Source organism: Chrysochloris asiatica, unplaced genomic scaffold (genome assembly GCF_000296735.1).
Source record: "Chrysochloris asiatica unplaced genomic scaffold, ChrAsi1.0 scaffold00105, whole genome shotgun sequence".
In the NCBI taxonomy this organism is placed as follows: Eukaryota; Metazoa; Chordata; class Mammalia; order Afrosoricida; family Chrysochloridae; genus Chrysochloris; species Chrysochloris asiatica.
In genome coordinates this window covers 4,484,220-4,505,955 of record NW_006408623.1, presented here as the reverse complement: position 1 = coordinate 4,505,955, position 21,736 = coordinate 4,484,220, and the positions used below count along the sequence as shown (strand labels likewise).

Here is a 21,736-nt window from a genome sequence, read left to right as displayed (position 1 = left end):
ATAAGGTTGCTATGAATTGGTACTGACTCGATGGCACCTAACAACAACAATGGAGTTATTTGTGTGTACGGTGTGTCGCTGTAGGATAAGCAATGAACTACAAATTGCAAGGCCAACAGTTCAAACCCACCAACCATTCTAGGAAACCCTGTACAGGGTCACTATGAGTTGGAACTGATGCGATGGCACACAACAACAACATAGTAAGTCAAACCCACCTTGTACTTCTCAGAAACTCTATACAAAACTTACTTTACAGAACACAACAACATAGTAAGTCAAACTTTCATGTTGTTATCACTAAGAAAAACAAAAAGAATGATTGTTCAATGAACATGTTAAGAGAAGAAAACAATGAGACAAAAAAATTTGATTAGTACAAAAGATGGCAAAAGAGAAAGAAGACAACATAATAGATGAGAAAAAGAGAAAATTAAAAGATAATAAATATAAGCCCAGTATATTACCTAACAACATTATATGTAAATGAACTAAATATTCCATTGAAAAGATTGTCAGACTGGATGTTGTTGTTATTAGGTGCCATTGCGTCTTCTCAACTGACACTGATGCTAATCCAACAGAAGGAAACCCTGCCCAGTTCTCTGCCATCCTCACAATCGCTGACCCCATAGCTGCTGCCACTGTGTCAATCCCTCTCTTTTTCATTGACCCTCCCCTTTATGAAGCATGATATTCTTCTCCAGGGACTGCTTACTCCTAAGAAAATGCCCAAACTACAAGAGATGAAGTCTCCCCATCTTCATGTCTCAGGAGCATTCTGGCTGTACTTCTTTTAAGACAGATTTGCTGAGTCTTCTTGCAGTCCGTGGTACTTTCAATAGTTTTCACCAATACCATAATTTAAAGGCATCAATTCTTTGTTGTTGTTGTTGTCAGGTGCCATCAAATCGGAACCAACTCATAGCGACCCCATGCACAGCAGAACAAAACAATGTCCGATCCTGGGCCAACCTCACTACCGCTGCCACACTTGAGTCCATCAATGATGCCACCTGGCTGATCCATCTCGTTAGCGGTCTTCCTCTTTTTCTCTGACCCTCCACCTTACCCAGCATGACATCCTTCTCCAATGATTATTTCCTCCAGACAATATGTCCAAAGTATGAGAGATGAAGCTTAGCCATTTGGGTCCTCCTTATTTATTGCCCAGCTTTCACATGCACGTGAGGCGACTGAAAATACCATGTTTGGTATTTGCAGAAGATTCGCCCGGTGTTAACGCATCATTTGATTTGTTTACTGCTGTTTCTAAAAACGTTAACTGTGGATCCAAGATGACATCCTTGACAAATAATGTTTTCTCTTTATCACTATGTGGGAGTTTTTGGCCAAGGTTTGTTGCTTTCTGTTAAGGTGTAATCCACACTGAAGGCTCTATGTAGTCTTTGATCTTCATCAACAAATGCTTCTTGTCTCCTGGGCTTTCAGCAAACCAGGCTGTGTCATCTGAACGTAATGAGCTCTCTCCATTCCTAATGCCATGCCTACTTTTCCAAGGTGCCTTTGAATTTTACTATTTAGCTCTTTTACTTCCTCATTTTCACATTCAAGAGCAAGTTTCAGAGTCTCTTCTTACAATCATTTTGATTTTTTCTGTTTTTTGAATAACCTTTTGCTTTCTTTGTGTATGATGTCCTTGATGTCATCCTACAACTCGTCTAATCTTCAACGTATCAAATGTACTCCTGAGATGGTCTCTAAGCGAAGGTGGGATCTACTCAAGGTTGCAGTTGGGTTTAATTTTCTTCAGCTTCTATGTGAACTTGCTCATGAACAGCTGACTATTCCACTGTTGGCCCCTGGCCTTGTTCGCACAGATGATCTCAAACTTCCCCATTGTCTCTTTCCATAGATACAGTTTTGATTGCTGTGTATTCCACCTAGCGAGGTCCAAGTGTAGAGTCACCATTATGGTGTTCAGAAAAGGTATTCCAATGAATACTTTATTCATCTTGCAAAATTCTATCATGTGATCTCCCATTAGCTTCTGCCACCAAGACCAAATTTTCCATATAGTGTTCCTTCTTTTTGTTTGCAACTTTCACATTCCAATCACCGATAATTATCAATGACTGTTGACTGCATGTTTGATCAGTTTCAGACTGGAGAAGTTGTTAAACATGTTCAACTTCATCTTTGGCATTAGGGGCTGGTGTGTAAATTTGAGTAACAGTATTTACTGGTCTTACTTGTAGATGTATAGATAATATCCTATCAGTGATAGTGTTGTACTTCAGGAAAGATCTTCAATGTTCTTTGCATCATGAATTCCTCTTCAATGTGTCATTGCCAGCACAGTAACCCATATAATAGTCAGATTCAAAATGGCCAGTCCCTGTCCATTTCAGCTCACGAATGCCGAGAATATTTATCTTTAAAGACCCAATTTCAATTTTTCTGTCTTCCAATTTTCCCAGATTCAAACTTCCCACGTTTCATGTTCTATACATTAACGAGAATTTGCAATTGTTTCTTCACATTTTGAGTCATGCCACATTGGCAAATGAAGGTCCTAAATGCTTTACTCCCTCTAAGGCATAAAGGCCGATTCCACGTGGAGGCGGCAGCTCTTCCCCAGTCATATCTTGACTGCCTTCCAACCTAAGTGACTCATATGCAGGCACTGATGTCCCATGACTATTCATAAGATTCTCACTGGCCAATTTTTTTCTTTTTTAAGTAAATTGCCAAGTCCTTCTTCTTCGTCTGAAAGCTGTGTTGAAACCTGCTCACCATGGATGAGCCTGCTGCTATTTGAAATACCGGTGCCAAAGCATCCAATACCGACAATACACAAGCCAGCTCAGTACAACATCCTGGCAGATGAGACGGGGATAAAGCAGAACCAACGGGTCTTGGAGTCCTGATGTAGCTCTGTAGGCTCAGCACTGGACTGGTAACCATAAAGTTGGTAGTTCGAATCCACCAGCAGTTCTCAGGAACCCGATACACAGGGTTGCTATGACTTGAAAACAAATTGATGGCACACAACAACAATAAGATTTATGATACTTAAAATTCTACTAAGAATATCTCAAGTGTGAAAATGGAATCATTGGTTTCTTGGTGCCGGCCAATGCATTTGGAACACTGAAATGATTAGCATCTTACAGTGATATCCTTGAAACAGCTTTCAGTAATGAGGTCCACTGAGAAAGCCTCTATAGAGTCTTACCACTTGGTTTTATAAAGTCAACTATAGCAAGTGTCACTTGTCTGACCCACCTTAAGACGGAGGAAGGGCTAGGAGGTGATCTATCTCAGAGGCAGACTGGGAGATAAACACATGAATAAACACACATCATTCTTTTGGTCTATTTAAACGTTGTAAATATGCATTAACAAAGAGTGACCGGGTCTTTTTCCAATAACTAGGTCTTATTTCTGTGACTTAGGGAATGATAGCAAAATGACTGATCTGCACCAATTTATTCAGGATCGATAATTAATTATCCACAAAGTTAACAGCAGATGACAAGCAAAAACTCCAGGCAGCACAACAAAGACAAAACAAGGGCTGATCCAGAACATCAGGAATCAGCTTCAGAGCCTCTAATGCAGGACCTGCCTGTTTACTGGCTTGCTAGTGAATGCGATCCACCCACACAGAAAACACAGGCAAACAAAAAGGAGCAGAGAAGTGCCCCTAGCTGCCAGGGATCTGTCCGTGGGTTCCCCAAGAACCAAATGTTTTGGGGCCAGAGTTTCTGCACTGCTATTCTCAATGCAGAACAAAAGCAGCTTTTTAACAAGAACTTTGGATTGGCAGAGCTAAAAAAGATCGTCAGCTAACTGGGGTGGACTTCAATATCTTCACCTCCAAACTTCTCCCTTTTTGTTCTTGGGAAGAATAATTACTGTCAATTATGCTCAAATTCCAAAAAGCTTCCGCATTAGAGGAGAACACAGCAGTGCATTTTGAAAGGAGAAGAAAAATAGAAGACATCCAAAGTTTATTCCAACTGCTAAAAGAAAAACGCACTTGTCAATTCTGGCTGTGAACACAATGGTTTTTCTTCCAAGGTAATAAACACGGCGCATCTAAGTAAGCCAGAGTCTGAGTTTGTATTCATTTGTCCACTCCTGAAGACACCAAGCAGAGCTTGGTATGGATCACACGTTGTACGCACCTGGGAAGGAGACGAGGCCGCTGTTTTCTAACTAGCCTGTACAAAACAGGGGTATTAGTCTGTCTAAAAGCAATGCCCTTGATATCAGAGGTGAAGAAGTAACCACAGAAATGCTATAGGAGGACAACAGGGAGGGGAAACAAGGGGCACGTGTATAAAAAATAATTTTTGTAGAATTCTTTAGTACACTAAGGATAAGCCCATTGTCATAAGGAAGACTGAAGAAGAGTTGATGTGTCTGAATCATGGTGTTGGTGAAGAATGTGGAATATACCATGAAATGTCAAAAGAACAAACAAATCTGTCTTGGATTTAGCAAGGGTTGAAATGTTCCTTAGAAGTGAGGACGATGACATTTTGTCTCTAGTACTTGGACATGTTATCCTAAGAGACCACTCCCTGGAGAAGAACATCATGGTGTTGGTGAAGAATGTTGAATATACCATGAAATGCCAAAAGAACAGACAAATTGGTCTTGGATTCAGTAAGGGCCAAATGTTCCTTAGAAGCGTGGGTAGTGAGATTTTGCCTCTAGTATTTGGATCTATTATCATAACAGACCACTCCCGGGAGAAGAACATCATGCTTGACAAAGTATTTGCTGTTACTCTTCAGTGGAGTTGATTATGACTCCGAGCGACCCTGCACAGGGTTTCCAAGGCTGCACATTGTTGCCAGAGCAGAGGCCTCATCTTTCTCCCACAGAGTGGCTGGTGGGCTCAAACTGCAGACCCTGAAGTTCACATTTCAGTGTTTACTCACCAGAGCCACTGGGCTCCATGATAAAAAGTATTGTTGTTGTTAAGTGTTGTAGTGTCAGTTCTGACTCACAGCAACATTGAATAAGGTTGCTAAGGTGCAGCTGAGGGGTTTGAACACCAACCTCGTAGTGAGCAGTCCAGTGCTGAAACTACAGCACCACACCAGCACTTGTTGTTGTTGTTAAGGGGCGTCAAGTCGATTCTGACCCAGAGCGACTCTGTATAGGGTTTCCAAGGAGCAACTAGTGAGCATGAACCACCGACCTTGCAGTTCAAACGACTTTACAGTCTGACGCATTAGCCCACAGCAATGCCACACCAGGACTCCTAATAAAGTATTTTGTTGTTGTTGTTGTTAAGTGCCGTTGAGTCGGTTCCGACCATTAGCAACCCTGTATAGGGCTTCCAAGAAGTGACTGGTGAGCTTGAACCACCGACCTTGCAGTTCAGAACGACTTTGCAGTCCAGTGTATTAACCCACAGTACCACACCAGGACTCCTAATAAAGTATAGGTCAGCAGAAAACAGGAAGACCTTCAATGAGGTGAACAGACACAGCGGCTGTACCAAGGCAATAGGATCAGGACGTCATTGGTTCTATTGCACATCACTTGCTAGGAGTCAAAACCAACTCAACGGCACCTTCACAGCAAAATAGCAAACATTGTCTGTGAGTTTGAGGCCATAATTAGTTTCTACTGTATAATCTGTAAGATATTAAAATGTTTTCTAAATAGTGTTAAGCCACAGATTTAAATTTAAGAATATCTGTCATATTCCTACAATATAGCTACAACAAAGGTCTAAGTTCCAAAAGGGACTTGTGCTCTTCTCTGCCCTCAAGAAGAATAGAAGACAGCCATGATTCACATTTCAGAAACGTTTACAAAGAGAAAAAGTAAGGTTAATAAGCTATCAAAGTCTGGACCACAGCTGGGGTTCAAAAGCTCAAGTGCTCACAGAAGAAGGAGAAAGGGAGGGGCAGAGGGAGAGAGAGATAGGGAAGGAAGAAAGGGAGGAAGGAGTAGAATTCCTAGGTAAGTCAGCACTGCCTTGAGATGTCATGAAAAAAATATCACTCATGGTCCTCAATAATGTTTGTTGACTGACGGCAGAGAGAGAAGGAAAACAGCTTCAGAGAATAAAAGCAGATAAAATGGGCAAAAGTAGGCCTGGAAACAAACACTTTAATCCTATACTAACGATGCCCCAACACTCTGGTATTCCAAGTCTGATCCAACACTTCCTTTCTCTTCTCTCTTTTTCTTGTCATATTTCAAAGTCTCAGGAGCACAGCATTCACAGCAAGGCTATCTGAGAAGAGCGACCACAGAAGAGAAGCATCCAAGCCTGTTCTGAAATCCTATCAGAAGCAGCCTGTCTATCTGACATGGAAAACCATTCTTCAATGGAGTCTTAACAGAGAGAGGACTTACGTTGGGAAGGAATCCAAGACAACTAGGGGGCAAAGGCAAGGAAAAATCATCCAGAACTTTGTTCCCACACCTCTCTGGGAATAGAAACATCACAGGGTCCTCACATCAGAGATTGGAGGGGACTGTAACAGAGCAGCAGAGTGAGGGAAAGTCTTGCTTGATTTGTTGTTTTATGAGGACAGTTTTGGTCATCAAAGAACGAGTAGAGTAGACCATTGTCTCACCACCCTCCATGAGGCAGAATTCGGCCCTACTCCACTCATTGATGAGGCAGCTAATCGTTTCAGAGGTGCTGTCTCAAGGGCTGAAGGATAAAAGAGGAGTGGGAGAAGGTTGAGACTTTCATGGGAGCGAGACCCTGGCCAGATTACTTACTCTCTGAAGCTGGACAACTCTCCCCACAGGAGACAGAGATGCAGAGCTGATCTGGCACGCACATGGCTCACTTCATCATTAAGCTGGCATCGCAGCGACACAAAAGACACTATCAGCCCCTTGCCAGTGCCTGAGGCAACCAATACCCACTTATGAATGTGCACAAGGGAACTTTTGGTGTCAGTGTATCCCCACACCAGAACTTTGGATGTACGCAGTATTTGTTTTAAAATGAATGAATGAATGAATAAATTTTCCAAGTTCATATTACCTCGGATTTTAGTTCTCTATTAGTTCAACATTATCAAATCTCCATCTCTATCACCATCTCCATGACAACGACCATCTCCTTACATCACTAGTTCAACATCACCATCTTCATCACTGTCTCCATCACCATCATAATGCCAATGACCATCTCCTTACATCACCATCTCCATCATCATGTCTTCTCTATAACCATCACTGTCACCATCTCTATCACCATGTCCTTACATTACCATCTCCATCACCATCTCTACCACCAACACCATCTATCTCCATCTTTATCACTAACACCATCGATATCATCATCTCTGTCTCCATAACCATCACAATCATCATTTCCATCACCATCTGCTTACATCATCATCTCCATCATCATCTCCTTACCTCACCATCTGTATCTCTATTACCACCTTCAATACTAACATTATCTCCATCATCATCTCTGCCTCCATAACCATCACCATCATCATCATCATCATCTTTGTCTTCATAACCACCTCCATCTCTATCACCATATAACCACCTCCCATCACCACCTCTATTATGATCTGGAAATCTCCATTTCCATCTCCATCAGTCTCCGCAACACCAACAGCATCAGAGACATCAATACCACCATGATCACCAGAGCATTTTATTAGCTGAGGTCAGGGAGGCCCAGGCAAAGGTCCTAGGATACTTACACTGGCCATTGTCGCTTCTTAGTTTCTGACCTTCTTGTATTTCTTTGTCCTGGACATTTTCCAGATGTTTGACCAAAAAGTTATCACAGCAAAGAGATGCAGTTCAGGATTAAGCCTGGCTCCTACTGCCACCATTCTAGGAATGATTTCTGTGCTGACTCCATGCAGCTAAGCACCAAACCAAAGGTATTCCTAAAGACATTGGTCTCCTCCGATGCACACATTGCTTCTGGGAACAGTGTTTGCATCACAGGACCACATTTAGCGGCACTAAGGAGCGAGTAAGGAGGCCTGGTGTGGAGCTGTAGGATAAGCACTGGACTGTCAACCACAAGGTCAGCGGTTCAAACCCACAAGCTGTTCCTAGAAAAACCTATACAGGGTCACTATAAGTTGGAACCAATTTGATGGCACGTAACAACAACAACAAGGAGCAATTAAGGTAAAAGGGGCCATCTCTCCTCCAGTATGATGGACTTCAATTCTCCTCTGCCACAAAGCAAGGGGAAAGGGAGGAAAAGGAGAAAGACTGAGGAAGGAGAAGAAGCCAGAAAGAAGGAAACGAAAGGATTTCTGGAGAAGCAGCACAGGGTACCTACTGATTGAACAGGATGCGAGAGCGGACGATGAACTTGAAGATGTATTCTAAAGCTTTCATGGCTTTATACAGTTGCTCGTTTATGCCCGGCTTCTCGGCGTTGTCCACGTAGTTCCTGAGCACTTTGGTTAGCTTCCTATTCATAAAGAAACACCAGTTAATGGCAACTTCAGAACTGTTCACTATCTCAATTCTTAGTGAGTACAGAAATTCACAAGTGGCTGGCTTGTATCTTGGTTTCTACTTTTCGGCCTATGCATAGTTGCCAAAGTTTTTCTAACCTGACAGCAGGGCCTGTGACAGGCCCTTCTAATCCTTAGCTGCTGCTCTTGTGACCATGTTAACTGTTGACTCTCATTAGACCATCCCATCCAAACCCTAAGCTAGGTAGTGTGACTCCCTCGATCTTACATACGAGGAAGCTAACGGTTAAGTAGGTACACTAGGTTTCCTAATGTTAACCAAACAAACAAAATCAAAGGGAGAATTCATTACAGCCCAACAGAGTCACAGGAATCTTTCCAAAAAGGCATTCTACTGAAATGTTCTGAAATTAAATAATGGTCATGACTGGGCAAGATTGTAAATCTAATAAATGCCAATATTTTTGTACACTTCACAGTCATTAAACTAGAACATTCTCTGTATCTCTTACCACAATATAAGACATTATATAAAACACTGCTGTTATTAGACATCAGTTCAGCCATTGCTGCTCACTTGGATTCCTTTTCTAAAACAACAAAAGTTCTTAAACAAAAAATTAAAAAATTTAGAAGTAATTTTTCAAATAGAGAACATTCTTACATTTTTACTGAATTTTCTAAGAATAGTATGGGCGGTTACCTGAAAAGATTTCTAAAAACTTTTTTTAAAGATATTTTTAGATATTTAGATTTTTTTAGATATTTTAGATATTCTGATAACAGAATTTCAACCAAAAAAAGTTTAATTGAAAAAGTAGAATCATTATTTCTTCTCTAAGAAGGCTGCATACATATAAACCGGGATCTCCCCCATCTGGAAGTAATAAAAATTCTTTCTTAAATATTCGTTTATAAACTTTATAATGTACAAAAATTGGCCAGAATAATTTCTAAAATTTCCATCCAACTACAGAAAATCGTTAGAGGCAGCTGGTACAAAAACGATGGGCTTCATAATGTACTTCAAGTGCTTAGTTTATAGATAATTTTTAAATTTAGAGAGTAAATGTAAAGGAAAAAGCATAATCAATTTCAATTTCCCTGAAATAAGCTTATGCACACCTTCAGAATATATGAGAAGGTAAATTAAGGGGGGAAGGAACAGATGAGTCCAGGAGGCCTCATTCAGGCATACAACATAGAAAAAGAAGACAAAGAGACAAGAAATACATTTTTTAAATGACCAAATTCATTCATAAATACATGCCTGCCAATGAAAATAACAAGTAGCCAGCTGTCTGCCTAGAGCATTGGACTAAATGGAAAAGTCAAGTCAGACGAAGTACAGAAAAGCAGGAACAGTACTGCTAGGAAGAACAGACGGGGCTCTTTTTGAGTGCATTGGCAATATTTATTAATATTTAAAACATTCAAATCCTTGGATACCAGACAGTCCACTTCTAGCCATCTATCCTACAGAAACAAAACAAATGTATTGTTGTTGGCTACTGTCAAGATGACTCCAACTATGGTGATCTTCTAGGACAGAAGTGACCCATAAGGTTTCCTAGAGAGATCACCAAGTCTTTCTCCTGAGGAGCCACTGGGTGGCTACAAACCGTCAACTGTTCAATTAACTGCCCATCCTTGCCGAAATGTATTAAATAATATTAACTGCCGCATTGTCTATAGAAAAAAAATATATGAGCAATACAAATTCCATCATTTGGGGACTGGTCAAATGCATTATGGTATAGCCTTCCAACTGAATACTACATAGCTGTCGGTTCCATCAGCACCCACGTGAACGAGCTGCATTCTATTATTAAAGAGAAAAAGGTCCTTCTGCAGCTCTGTAGGATAAGCACTGGACTGCTAACTGTGAGGAGTCCTGGGGTGGTGCTGTGGGTTAATGCGCCAGACTGCAAAGCCGTTTGAAATGCAAGGTCGGTGGTTCAAGCTCACCAGCTGCTCCTCGGAAACCCTATGCAGGGTCGCTATGGGTCGGAACCGACTCGATAGCACTTCACAACAACAACAACTGTTAAGGTCAGCAGCTGACACCTACCAGCCACTCTTCAGAAACCCTACGCAGAGTTGCTATGAGTAAGAATTGATTCAGTGGCACGTGGCAACAATTCAAAAGCAAACAGTAATTATACAAGAGCAAGCATGTGTAGGGGTCTATTCTGTGTTCTATAATCTGTCCACTGGCCTGTTTATTTATCATTTGCCAGTTCCACACAGTAGTGATTACTTCAGAGCTATAGTAAATCTTCAACACAAGTTCTAAAATGCCATTAGATGGAATCAGAGATGGGGAGATGGAGAGCTAGAGCAGCTGAGGACTCTAGACTCATGGAAAGAGAAAGGCTGTGTGCTGGCGGCCAGGAAGCTGGCTTGCAGAATGTGCCCTTTGGTTGTTTAACTGATTATCTATTCCTGAGTGTTTTTGTGTACATTTCCCTCATCCCACCCCCCAAAAACAAAACAAAACAGAGGAAATAGAAGCAAATACTGTTGAATGATAATGCATGGAGGAGACTGTAATCATTGCAATGAAAACGATGGTGTTAAACCCATGTTCTCCCATATAAACTATCACTCAGTTCACAATAAAAACTTTAATAAACGTCATCAGTCTATTCTGGACACTGAATTCCCATATAAATTTTTAAATCAGCTCAATTGCTTCAAGAACAATCCTGCTGAGATTTTGATGTACACTGTGTTCAAAATACAGATCAATTGGAGGGAAAATGGATACTATAGCAACACATGTTTTTTCTTTTCATCTATAAACAGGCTTGTTGTTGCTGTTGTTAAGTGCCATTGAGTCAGTTCCGACTCGTGGTGACCCTGTATAGGGTTTCCAAGGAACGGCTGGTGGGTTTGAACTGCCGACTTTGTAATTAACAGTCCAATGCTTATCCTAAAGTACCACACCAGGACCCTCATGAACATGATACATCTCTCCCATTATGCAATACTTCAGTAATTTTGATCAGTTGCATTTTAAATTTTTCAAAGTAGAAGTCTTACACATCTTTCATTAAATTGATTCCTATGTATCTGATGCTAATACTCAAGGTCAAGGTCCAGATGGGGACAATTTAATTGCCAGCATCCAGAATTCTCACCTTGACTTCGTGCTTACACATGGCAGGGCAAGCAGGTTTTCCCTTAAAAAATACTCAACATGCAGATAGAGGCAAGCTTGTCAATTACACTAATGGAGCTTTCTAAGGAGTTCAGGCAAAATGTCCTTATTTTCTTTTTCACTGAAACTCACACAATAAAACATTGGAATTGTTGCCAAAACCCACCATGTGAGAGACAATATCTCTATCATATTTATAATAAGGATTCATTTAAATCCTTATACAACCCTACGGTTCTCTCCTTTCTACAGAAGAGAAGGAGGAAGTCCAGAGAGGTGGGGGTAACTTGCTTAGATCACATAGCTGTTCAGTGACAGAGCTGTTGTAACTGAGACTCAGGAGGCCTGGCTCCCAGGATTGTGCTCATACTACTTGGAGTGGGGTCCTCAGTGTTTGTCTACACTCATGGGACAGGTATGGGGGGCTGGAGGGGAGGGAAACAGATCAACAGGAGCTGGAGGAGCAGAAGAATCCAGGTTAGTCTTAGCTGAGGTTTATGACACAAAGAGAAGACACTTTCTAAAGAGCAAGAAGATAAACTGAAAAATACAAAACAGAATTTTATTCACACTAAACAACCAATAACTTCAAAATACGAATGCATCCATTTATTCATTCATCAAATGCTTGTTGGGAACCTGCAGTGAAGAGGCAATCTGCAACCATACATCAATTTCATCGAAGATGAACTAAAAATTTCAAAGATAAATGGGAGGTATAGGGGAGAACAAGCATTTATTCCGGAATGTTACGACAATTTATCGCATATCTCTTTCAACAAGATTTTTAAGCCTGTTGAGAGAGAAACAATAATAAACATTAGATTGGTAAATTCAGAGTTTTCAGGGGGGAAATGTGCAAGCATAGGTAAAACTATGTAAAAAAAAGACTCTCTGTACCAAACACACACACACACACACACACACACACACAAAGCACTGGTTTCAAAACCACAAAAAGAAAACTTACGTGTAGGCTAATGTTGCACTGAAGTGCTTCTTAATGTAGGTTTCCAACACAGGATTAAAATGCTGAAATTTCCTATCAGCAATTAGTCCAATGATAAATACCTGTCAAGGAAATTCATAATGTTCAACAACATTCTGGAGTCTTTATGGTAACCAACTGAACCACAGAGCTAATAAATGAACTAGGGCATTGTTAGACTTCATTTGTTCAGCTGAGACCAACATACAAGTCACCTTGGTGTAATTACAGTTTAGCATTAGAAGAAACTCTTTACCTCTCAACTGATCTTTGATTGGACTTACAACGGAAACTGCTTTCAAGGATTCCGAAACCCACCCTCCCACTTCAAAGGCTGCAGCTTGAAAAAGCGCCACAGCATTTAAGAGGACTGAGAGCAAAGACCTCTTACCAGAGCATCAAACACCAGCGTATCAAAAGTATCACTCTCTGAGTTCTCCATCATGATGTTGAAGAGGGCATCCAAGGTGTCCTGGAGAAACTGCACAGAAAAGTAGACAAGGGAACTCTTAGTCTGCATTTCCCCAACCTAAAAAGCCAGCCTCCAAATACCCACCCACACCGATTTGGGGTTGAATTGTGTGGGATATAATCGCATTAGGTATGTTACTGAAACCTTATCATCGTGGAGTGTGTACTAAAACTAATCACTTGTTGGTTACAAGGAGCAGCATGTCTGGTTACACGGACACAAGTAAGAACCACCAAGGAAGAAAGATGCCACGTGCAGGTCGCTGGGGAACCAAGAAACGCTGAGCCACTGAAACAGGTGGAGATGAGGATTGTACCCCCCAAAGCAGACAAAGCGAGAGAACCTTCCCCGAGAGCCCTGCATTCAGACTTCCAGACTCCTTACTCACGGGCCAATAAATACCTACCCTTTACCTACCCGTGGTCATTGTATTGTGGCAGCACTGGAAAGTCAGGGCCAACCTTCTCAATAGTTACCTAAGCAGCTGTCTACTTCAGAGACCTTTCTCAGCCATTCGATACAACAAACTAAAATGGGGGGAGGGGGGAGTGACTAAATCCAGAGCAAAGAAAAGGCAACCTGAGCCACTTAGGGAACGATCCACAACTGTGGAGCTGCCCAACCACCTACTCTCAAGAATGGTCAAACCATTTCCTCATTTTCACCAGCCCGGCGTCAAAGAGCTGGATGGGAAAAGGATGCTACCTCATTTGATGTAGCTCTTGAGGGCAGAAGCCACGTAGGTACAGACTCTAGCTGAGGAGAAAAAAGAGCCTTCTGCAAACAGAGATGCCCAAGGATGGGAGAGCTATCGAGCTCTGGAACTGTCATGCACAGTGACGTGCCAGGAAGGGCTTAGTACACAATGCTGTTACTGTTGTTGTTGATCAGTGCTGTTGAGTCAGTTTCGACTCACAGCAACCCAGTACAGGGTTTCCAAGGAGCAGCTGGTGAGCTTGAACCACCGACCCTGTGGTTCAAATCGACCAGGCAGTCCAGTGCTTATCCTACAGCTGAACCTGCAGTGCCATACCAGGACTCTGTTGTTGTTATGCCGTCGAGTTGGTTCTGACTCATAGCACGCTTATACAGGAAACCCCTGTATAGGGTTTCCGAGGAGAAGCTGGTGGGTTTGAACCAGCGATCTTCCAGTTCAAATGGACCTTGTGCTCCAATGTTTACCCTACAGCGCACACCAGGACTCATATAGTAACTTTAAAACTACTTTTACAAACTACTAAAATTTACCAACGAAACGCTGCATCATTGAATGAAATTATATACCACAGATGGGTTTAATCAAGAAAAAAAAAATAGATTTCAAAGGTATGTTACATTGTACAGGCAGCTCTCGGAGAGAGCATGGTTCAGTTCCAGATAACCTAAAGAAATTCAATATTGCAATCAGGCAAGTCATATGATTAAAAAAAAAAAAAAATTCCTAGCGCATAGAAAAGGTATGTTGACAGTAGACTGGAGTCTACTGTGTATGCAATAGCATTATAAAAACGTTCAAAATATGAAAATGATTAAAATGTGACAAAGAGACATAAAATGAGTGCATGCTGTGGGCAAAATGGCGCTGGAGACGTGCTCAATGGAGTGTGGCTATGAAGTGCCTGCAATGTGCTTCACATCACGCCCCCCAACCACCACCCACCACCACAGGAGGAGAGATAAATTGAACGAACACTGTATTAAGAGCAGTGAACTGACCGTTGGTGGAGGAGTCCTAGAATCGGTGGGATATGACATCATTCCACCATTAAATGGATAAGTAGACTCACACACTCTCATTAGGAATTGTTGCTGCTGTCAAGCGCCACCGAGTCACTTCTGACTCACAGTGACCCTGTATACGATTGGTAAGATTGAGCAGCTGGTGGGATTGAACTGCCAACCTTGTAGTTAGTAGTCCAGTGCTTATCCTACAGTGCCTCATTAACAATTAGAGAAATGCTAATGGAAACCACACTTAGATACCACTTCACACCCATTAAGCTGGTTACAATCAAAAGGGCAGACAATAACAATCGTTGGTGAGGATGTGGAAAAATTGCATCTATTATTGTTCATGAAAATGTCAAATGCAGTTGCCTTGAAAAAACTTAATCCCAGAATTACCATGAGACAAGTAATTCCACTCCTAGGAAGAGACCCACGTGAACTGAAAACATCTGTCCACAGAGAAACGTGAACACAACCGTTAACAGCACTGTCCATCACAACCAAAGAGTAAAATTATCCTAAAAATCCACCAATGGATGAGTGGATAAACCAAATGTGGTACCGCCAGACAATGGAATATTACTGGACCATGAAAAGAAATGAAGTTCTGAGACATGCTACAATTTGAAAACATAATACTAAGTAAAGGCAGCCAGACATGACAATCCACGTATTGTATCACTTCATTTCTGAGTTCAGAAAAGGTAAGCCTATTGTAGACTAGTGGTTATGAGTTGGGCTGCTAACCTCAAGGTTAGCAGTTCAAAACTACCAGCAGTTCCACGGGAGAAAGATGAGACTTTCTGCTCCCGTAAACATTTACAGCCTCGGAAACCCTATGCAGAATCGTAATGAGGCGGAACTGACTCGATGGCACACCACCACCACCACCACCACCACCACCATCGAGACAAAGTCCATTAGTGGTTACAGGGGTCTGGGAAGAAGGGGAAATGTAGAATGCCTGCTGAAGAATGGGGGATTCATTCTGGGGTGATGAACAGAATGACAGAGGTGATGCTTAAATATCTCGATGAACATAATTCAGTTGGTGTATGATTTCCTGTGTATATTCTCAACAACAAGAAAGTAAGATTTAAATTATGACACGAAACAATGAACAGTGCAGTTTAAAGTATGTGAATTTTAGAGTATGTGAATTATATCTCAAAGAAACAATCAACAAATAAAAAGAAGGGCAAATTAGGTGTCATCCCAGCCTTGGGATGACTCCTAGACTTTGTGGATGACAAAGGATGATTAGGTCCGATGGCTGGTCCAGCATCTTTTGGGACTGCTCATCCTGTCCCCTAGCATCCAAAGATCCTTTCAACGCTCACAAAGGGTCTCCAAAACCAGACAGCCCCTGGACCAAAGAGCCCAACCATAGCAGCCTGCAGCTAAGCCAGTGCTGGCTGTGTTGGAGACTCTGTCACATCACCAAGCTCAGAGCCTCCATGCTCTCCCCCAGTCAGAAGACCATCCGCTCCTGAGCCCAGTAAGAGACTTGAGACCCATAAAGACACACACTCCTCACTCTACACCACAGTGCCACCCACCCACCCCCACCCCCGATGTTCTCCCATGAAATGTCACAGACATAGGAAGACAATGAGGTCACTAGAACAAGAGGCATTCAGTCTGGTCACCAAAGTCTCCATTACCTTGGTAATTATTTGGGCCAGAACCACTTCGTTCCTTTTGTATTGTTTTCCATCATTTTCAGAATGTACAATCTTTGCAAAGGTCAAATCTTCATGCCATCTGCTAACAGCCCAGTGTTCCTGCCAACAGACCACCTGGTGCCAAGGCCTGGTGCCAAGGCTTGGCTCAGCACAGTCTGTACAGAGTCCCTGAAGCAGGACTGGCCATCCCACCAAGATAACGGCATGGTCAGTAACACAGGAACATAATGGTAGGGGGCAGGAACTTTGGTTGTTTGGCCACAAAGACACCATGGCTGAGGGACACATCCACCAGCATACGAAGCGACATAAAGACCTCTTTGATATCCTACCTTTCCTCTAAGACCACCAAGAAGACCAAAGCCACCATTTTCTTTCTTGGTCTTAGTAGGAAACGGTGCCATTTATTCAACACACAAACACCTTTCTCAATCTCTTACGCAACGTCATCTCTCTACTGGGGTTGTGTTGCTATGTGCCATTGAGTCGGTTCCAACTCACAGCATAGTTTCTGAGAGAAGCTGGTGGGTTTGAACTGCTGACTTTGTGGTTGGCAGCCCAGTGCTTAACCTACAGCACCACACCAGGGCTCAATCTCTACACAGGCAGTTATAAATATACATAAGAAGAGGCCTTGAATAAATGTAATAAGACAACACAAATACGATCAGCGTCCTTGAATAAAGTAGAAAGAGCTGTCTGCAGGCTGGAAACCCTTGTAGCTCTGACTGACCAACTAGTTCATGTGGCCTCGGGTACCTGTCTAGCATACATGGTGTACAGGATACACTGGCCAATGGGAAAAATGAAAGTCAAGTCAGCTCTCCCAGCCAACACCGACTGGTCAGTCAACACCCATCTGTCCATGAGGCGTATGTGTGGCTTAGTTGGCCAGCAGGTTTCAGTGGAGCTTCCAGACTAAGACAGACTAGGGAAAAAGGTCTGCCATCCTACTTCTGAAAAATCAACCAATTAAAACCCTACAGGACAGGCTGTTTTGACCACTGTGGCTGTGTAGCAAGTTTTACGATTGGGACGTGAGAGGTCTCCTTAAGTACATTAAAAGATGTCATCAAAAGAGAACCCAGAGACTGGGGAAAACGTTTGGCAATGACATATCAGACAAAGGACTATGCTCCAAAACTTAGCAAACACTTTCAATGCCTCAACAAGAAGAAAAATAATCCAATTAAATAATGGGCAGAGGACATGAACAGACACTTCACCGAAGGAGACCTTCAGATAGCCAACAAACATATGAAGAAACACTCATGCCCATTAGTCATTGTTGTTATTGTCGTGGTGGTGGTTGTTAAGTGCCGTCGAGTCAGTTCCAACCCATAGCGACCCTGTATAGGGTTTCCAAGGAATAGCTGGTGAGCTTGAACTACCTACCTTTCTGTTCAAACTGACTTTGTAGTCCAACGCACTAGACCACAGCACCACACCAGGACTCCATCATTAGCCATTAGAGAGATGCAAATCAAAACAACAATGAGATATCATCTTACTCCAACATTGATAGCAAAGTTCCAAAGAGCAGGAGACAACAAATGCTGACCAGGGTGTGGGGAGACTGGGACCCTCCTACACTGCCGGTGGGACTATAAAATGGTGCAACCACTGTGGAAACAGTATGGTGATTTCTCAAAACATCGGAAATGGAAATACCATATGACCCTGCAATCCTCCTACATGGTAAATGTCTTCAAGAAATAGTAACACTGACAGGACTAGATCTACACACACCCATGTTCATTACAGCCCCATTCACAACAGCAAAAAGGTGGAGACAGCCCAAATGCCCATCCATAGAAGAGTGGCTAACCAACTTCTGTTATATACACACAACGGAATCTTTTGCAATGTTGAAAAATAATGATGAATCTGCAAAACACCTCACAACATGGATGTACCGGGAGGACCTTCTGCTGAGTGAAATTAGTCAATCACAAAAGGACAAATATTGCATGACACCACTGCTGTAAAAAGTTAAGAAAACATTTCCTTACTTAAATGAAACATTCTATGATGGCTACAGGGTAGATGAGGGGTGAGGAAGGGAAGAGAGAAAAGTGAATAGAGGTCAATACTATTAACTGAATAAAAAGTTTAAAAAAAAAAAAAAACCAACCATGAAAAGCAATCTGCAACTGATCGTGGGGAGACACAGAATCGATAATGTTTCATCACATTGTATGTGGGATCATTAAAAGTGGAAGCTCGCATAGCAACAGCTGACAGCAAGAACAATCAAGGTAAGAAGAGAAGTCTTCTAGGCCCAGGGCGATTCCAGTGTGGACAGGAAACAGGGAGAGATATGTAAGTCATTACCCAGGATACACTAGTTTCCTAGTGTATTATCCAAGAGGAATGAACGGGACCATCAGAAAAGAAACTATAGCTGTTTTGTAGCACACATGACATCAGGTCAGTAGAGATAGTGCTAATTCCTAATGTAACAGAGGAGCTTAAGAATGAAAGTACAAAATTTCATTAACCGTGTGTCTCCTGAAATATGTTCATTGATTCATCCAGTTTCCACCTGAATTAGGGAATTTATAGAAGCCAGGGCAGTTTAAAATGCAATGACCATTGTCTAAGCCATTGGTGGAAGACAAGGACCTGAAGAGATGATTAAATTTTAAAGATGAGCAAGGATATGTTCAAATGGTGAAACAATGAATTTAGAAAACGGTGCAACTAAATTAATTTATACTAAAGTGAACCACATTGCTGGTTAATTAAGGCCATTGCAAGTAATTAAGTTTTACACAGATAAGTCTCCCTTCTAAGCACTACTCTTCAAGGGTGAAGAACTAAAGCGGCTAAGGGACAGACTCGGTTGTAGAGGCCACACTTAGGAAATACCACATGTTATCAGTCAGCTCATCAGTGACTGGCATACGGAAACAGAAACTCCAAGTCCATTGCAAGTAAAAGTCACTGAAGCAAATTAAATGGTATATGACAGGCAAGAAACACCCAATGCTGACAAAAACATCAGAACCACAAACAAAACAGAATGAAGAATTATAGAATCTCAGAGGACAAGCAGATCGACCTCTCTGTCTAAAATACTGTTGTTGTCAGGTGCCATTGAGTGGGTTCTGACTCAGGGCCACCCTAGGCACACAAAACACTGCCGGTCCTACACCATCCTCAAAATTATTATGCGTGAGCCCACTGTTGCTGTCACTGCGTTAGTTCGTCTCACTGGGGGTCTTCCACTTTTCTGCTGTCCCTTCACTTTACCAAGTATGATGTCCTTCTCAAGGGACTGAAGCCTCCTGGTAATGTGTTTGAAGTATGAGAGACAAAGTCTTGCCATCATCCTGGCTTCTAATAAGCATTCTGGCTGTACATCTCCCAGTACAGATTTGTTTGTTCTTCAGGCAGTCCAAGGTACTTTCATAATTCCAATGTATCGATCCTTCTACTATCTTCCATATTCAGTGCCCAACTTTCATTTGCATGTGAGGTGATTGAAAATAACATGTCTTGAGTCAAATGCATGTTAGTCCTCAAAGTGACATCTTTGCTCTTTAACACTTTGAAGAAGTGTTCTGTAGCATATTTACCCAACCAAAGACATCTTTTGATTTCTTGACTATTGTTTCCATGGGTGTTGACGGTGGATCCAAGCAAAATAAAGTCTTTGACAACTACAATCGTTTCTTCATTGATCATGATGTGATTTATCGGTCCAGTTGTGAAGATTTTCATTTTCTTTACATTGAGGTGCCTTGTACACATTGACTATTATAGCTTACAGATAAAGATACTGAGGTTCCAAGACATGCCACGTAGAAGACTATGAAATGAGTCCAAGATCATATGGCAAGGAAATGCACAAGACTAGATTATCAATCCTGTGATCATTCCAGTACACACTCAATATGCATAGGGTAATAATGATGTCAGCAATGACAATGAAAATGTAATAATAATAAAACAGAACACAGGCTGAGCACCGCCATGAGCCACATACAGGCTACCATACCTCTTAACGCTCACAAACCCCCTATGAAGTAGGCACTATTATTAACTCTATTTTGACAGTTGGGGAAAGTGAAACTGAACAGTCATCTAAGTTCTGTCAGACCCACAGACGGGACCCAGTGGAGGAGAAACAAGAACACAAGTCTGAGTTGAGTTCAAAGCTTCCACATCAACACCAGACTTCTGATCCAGAACCAGACACAAAATGTTCCTTCCCATTGCTGCTAGATGCCATCAAGACAGTTTGAACTCATAGCGACCACATGAACACCGAAATAAACTGCTGCCCATTCCTACAGCACCCTCGCATTGCTGATTCCAGCCCACGTTTGCAGCCACTAAGTCAATCCAAGTCATTAAGGTACTTCCTCTTTTAGACTGTAATCATTGCAAGGCAACAATGAGTGTAAAACCGATGTTATCCCATGTAAACTATCACTCAATTCACAATAAAACTTTTTTTTTTTTTTTAAGTACTTCCTTCTTTATCACCGATCATCTACTTTACCAAGCATAATGTGCTTCTCCAGGGGCGGGGTCCTTCTGACAGCATTTCCCAAGTACATGAGACAAAGTCTCGCCCGCCAGCCTTGCTTCCAAGGAGCACTCTGGCTGCACTTCTTCCAAGACAGATTACCGGGTATATTCAGTATTCTTCACCATAATTCAAATGCATCAACTTTTCTACAGTCTTTTTTATTCACTGCCCAGTTTTTACATGCATATGAGGCAACTGAAACAACATGTTTGGGGCAGGCACACCTTAGTCCTCAAAATCACATCTTTGCTCTTGAACACTTTGAAGAGGTCTTCTAAAGCAGATTTGCCGAGTGCAGTGTGCTGTTGCTATTCTGACTGCTACTTCTATGAGCACTGATGGTAGATCCAAGGAAAATGAATTTCTGGACAACTATAATCTTCTCTGCATTTATCATGATGTTGTCTACTGGTCCAGTTGTGAGCATTTTGGCTTTTTTTACAGTGAGTTGAAATCCATGCTGAAAACTGAATTCTTTCATCTTCATTAGTAAATGCTTCAAGTCCTCTTCACTCTCAGCAAGTAAGGTTGTATCATGTGCATATCAAAGATTGTTATTAAATCTTTCTACAATCTTGATGCAACATTCTTCTTCATGTAGTCCAGTTTCTTTGATTATTTGCTTAGAACAGACTAAATAAGTATGGTGATAGGATACAACTCAGCTGCACATTTTTCCTGGATTTAAGCAATGTAATATCTCCTTGTTCTGTTCAAATCACTGCCTCTTGGTCCATATACAG

The 21,736-nt window shown here is 41.8% G+C and overlaps 1 protein-coding gene across 1 annotated transcript in view; it reads right to left on the bottom strand.

Moving 5' to 3' along the window:
- The window catches only part of DOCK1 (dedicator of cytokinesis 1), a 576,252-nt gene that overhangs the window by 467,534 nt on the left and 86,982 nt on the right, over positions 1–21,736 (bottom strand). The window contains exons 21-23 of the mRNA XM_006867474.1: positions 12,960–13,049; positions 12,551–12,651; positions 8,276–8,410 (exon numbers count right to left, since the gene is read on the bottom strand). Of these exons, the coding sequence (XP_006867536.1) occupies positions 8,276–8,410; positions 12,551–12,651; positions 12,960–13,049 (326 nt within the window). The remainder of the gene's footprint in view (positions 1–8,275; positions 8,411–12,550; positions 12,652–12,959; positions 13,050–21,736) is intronic.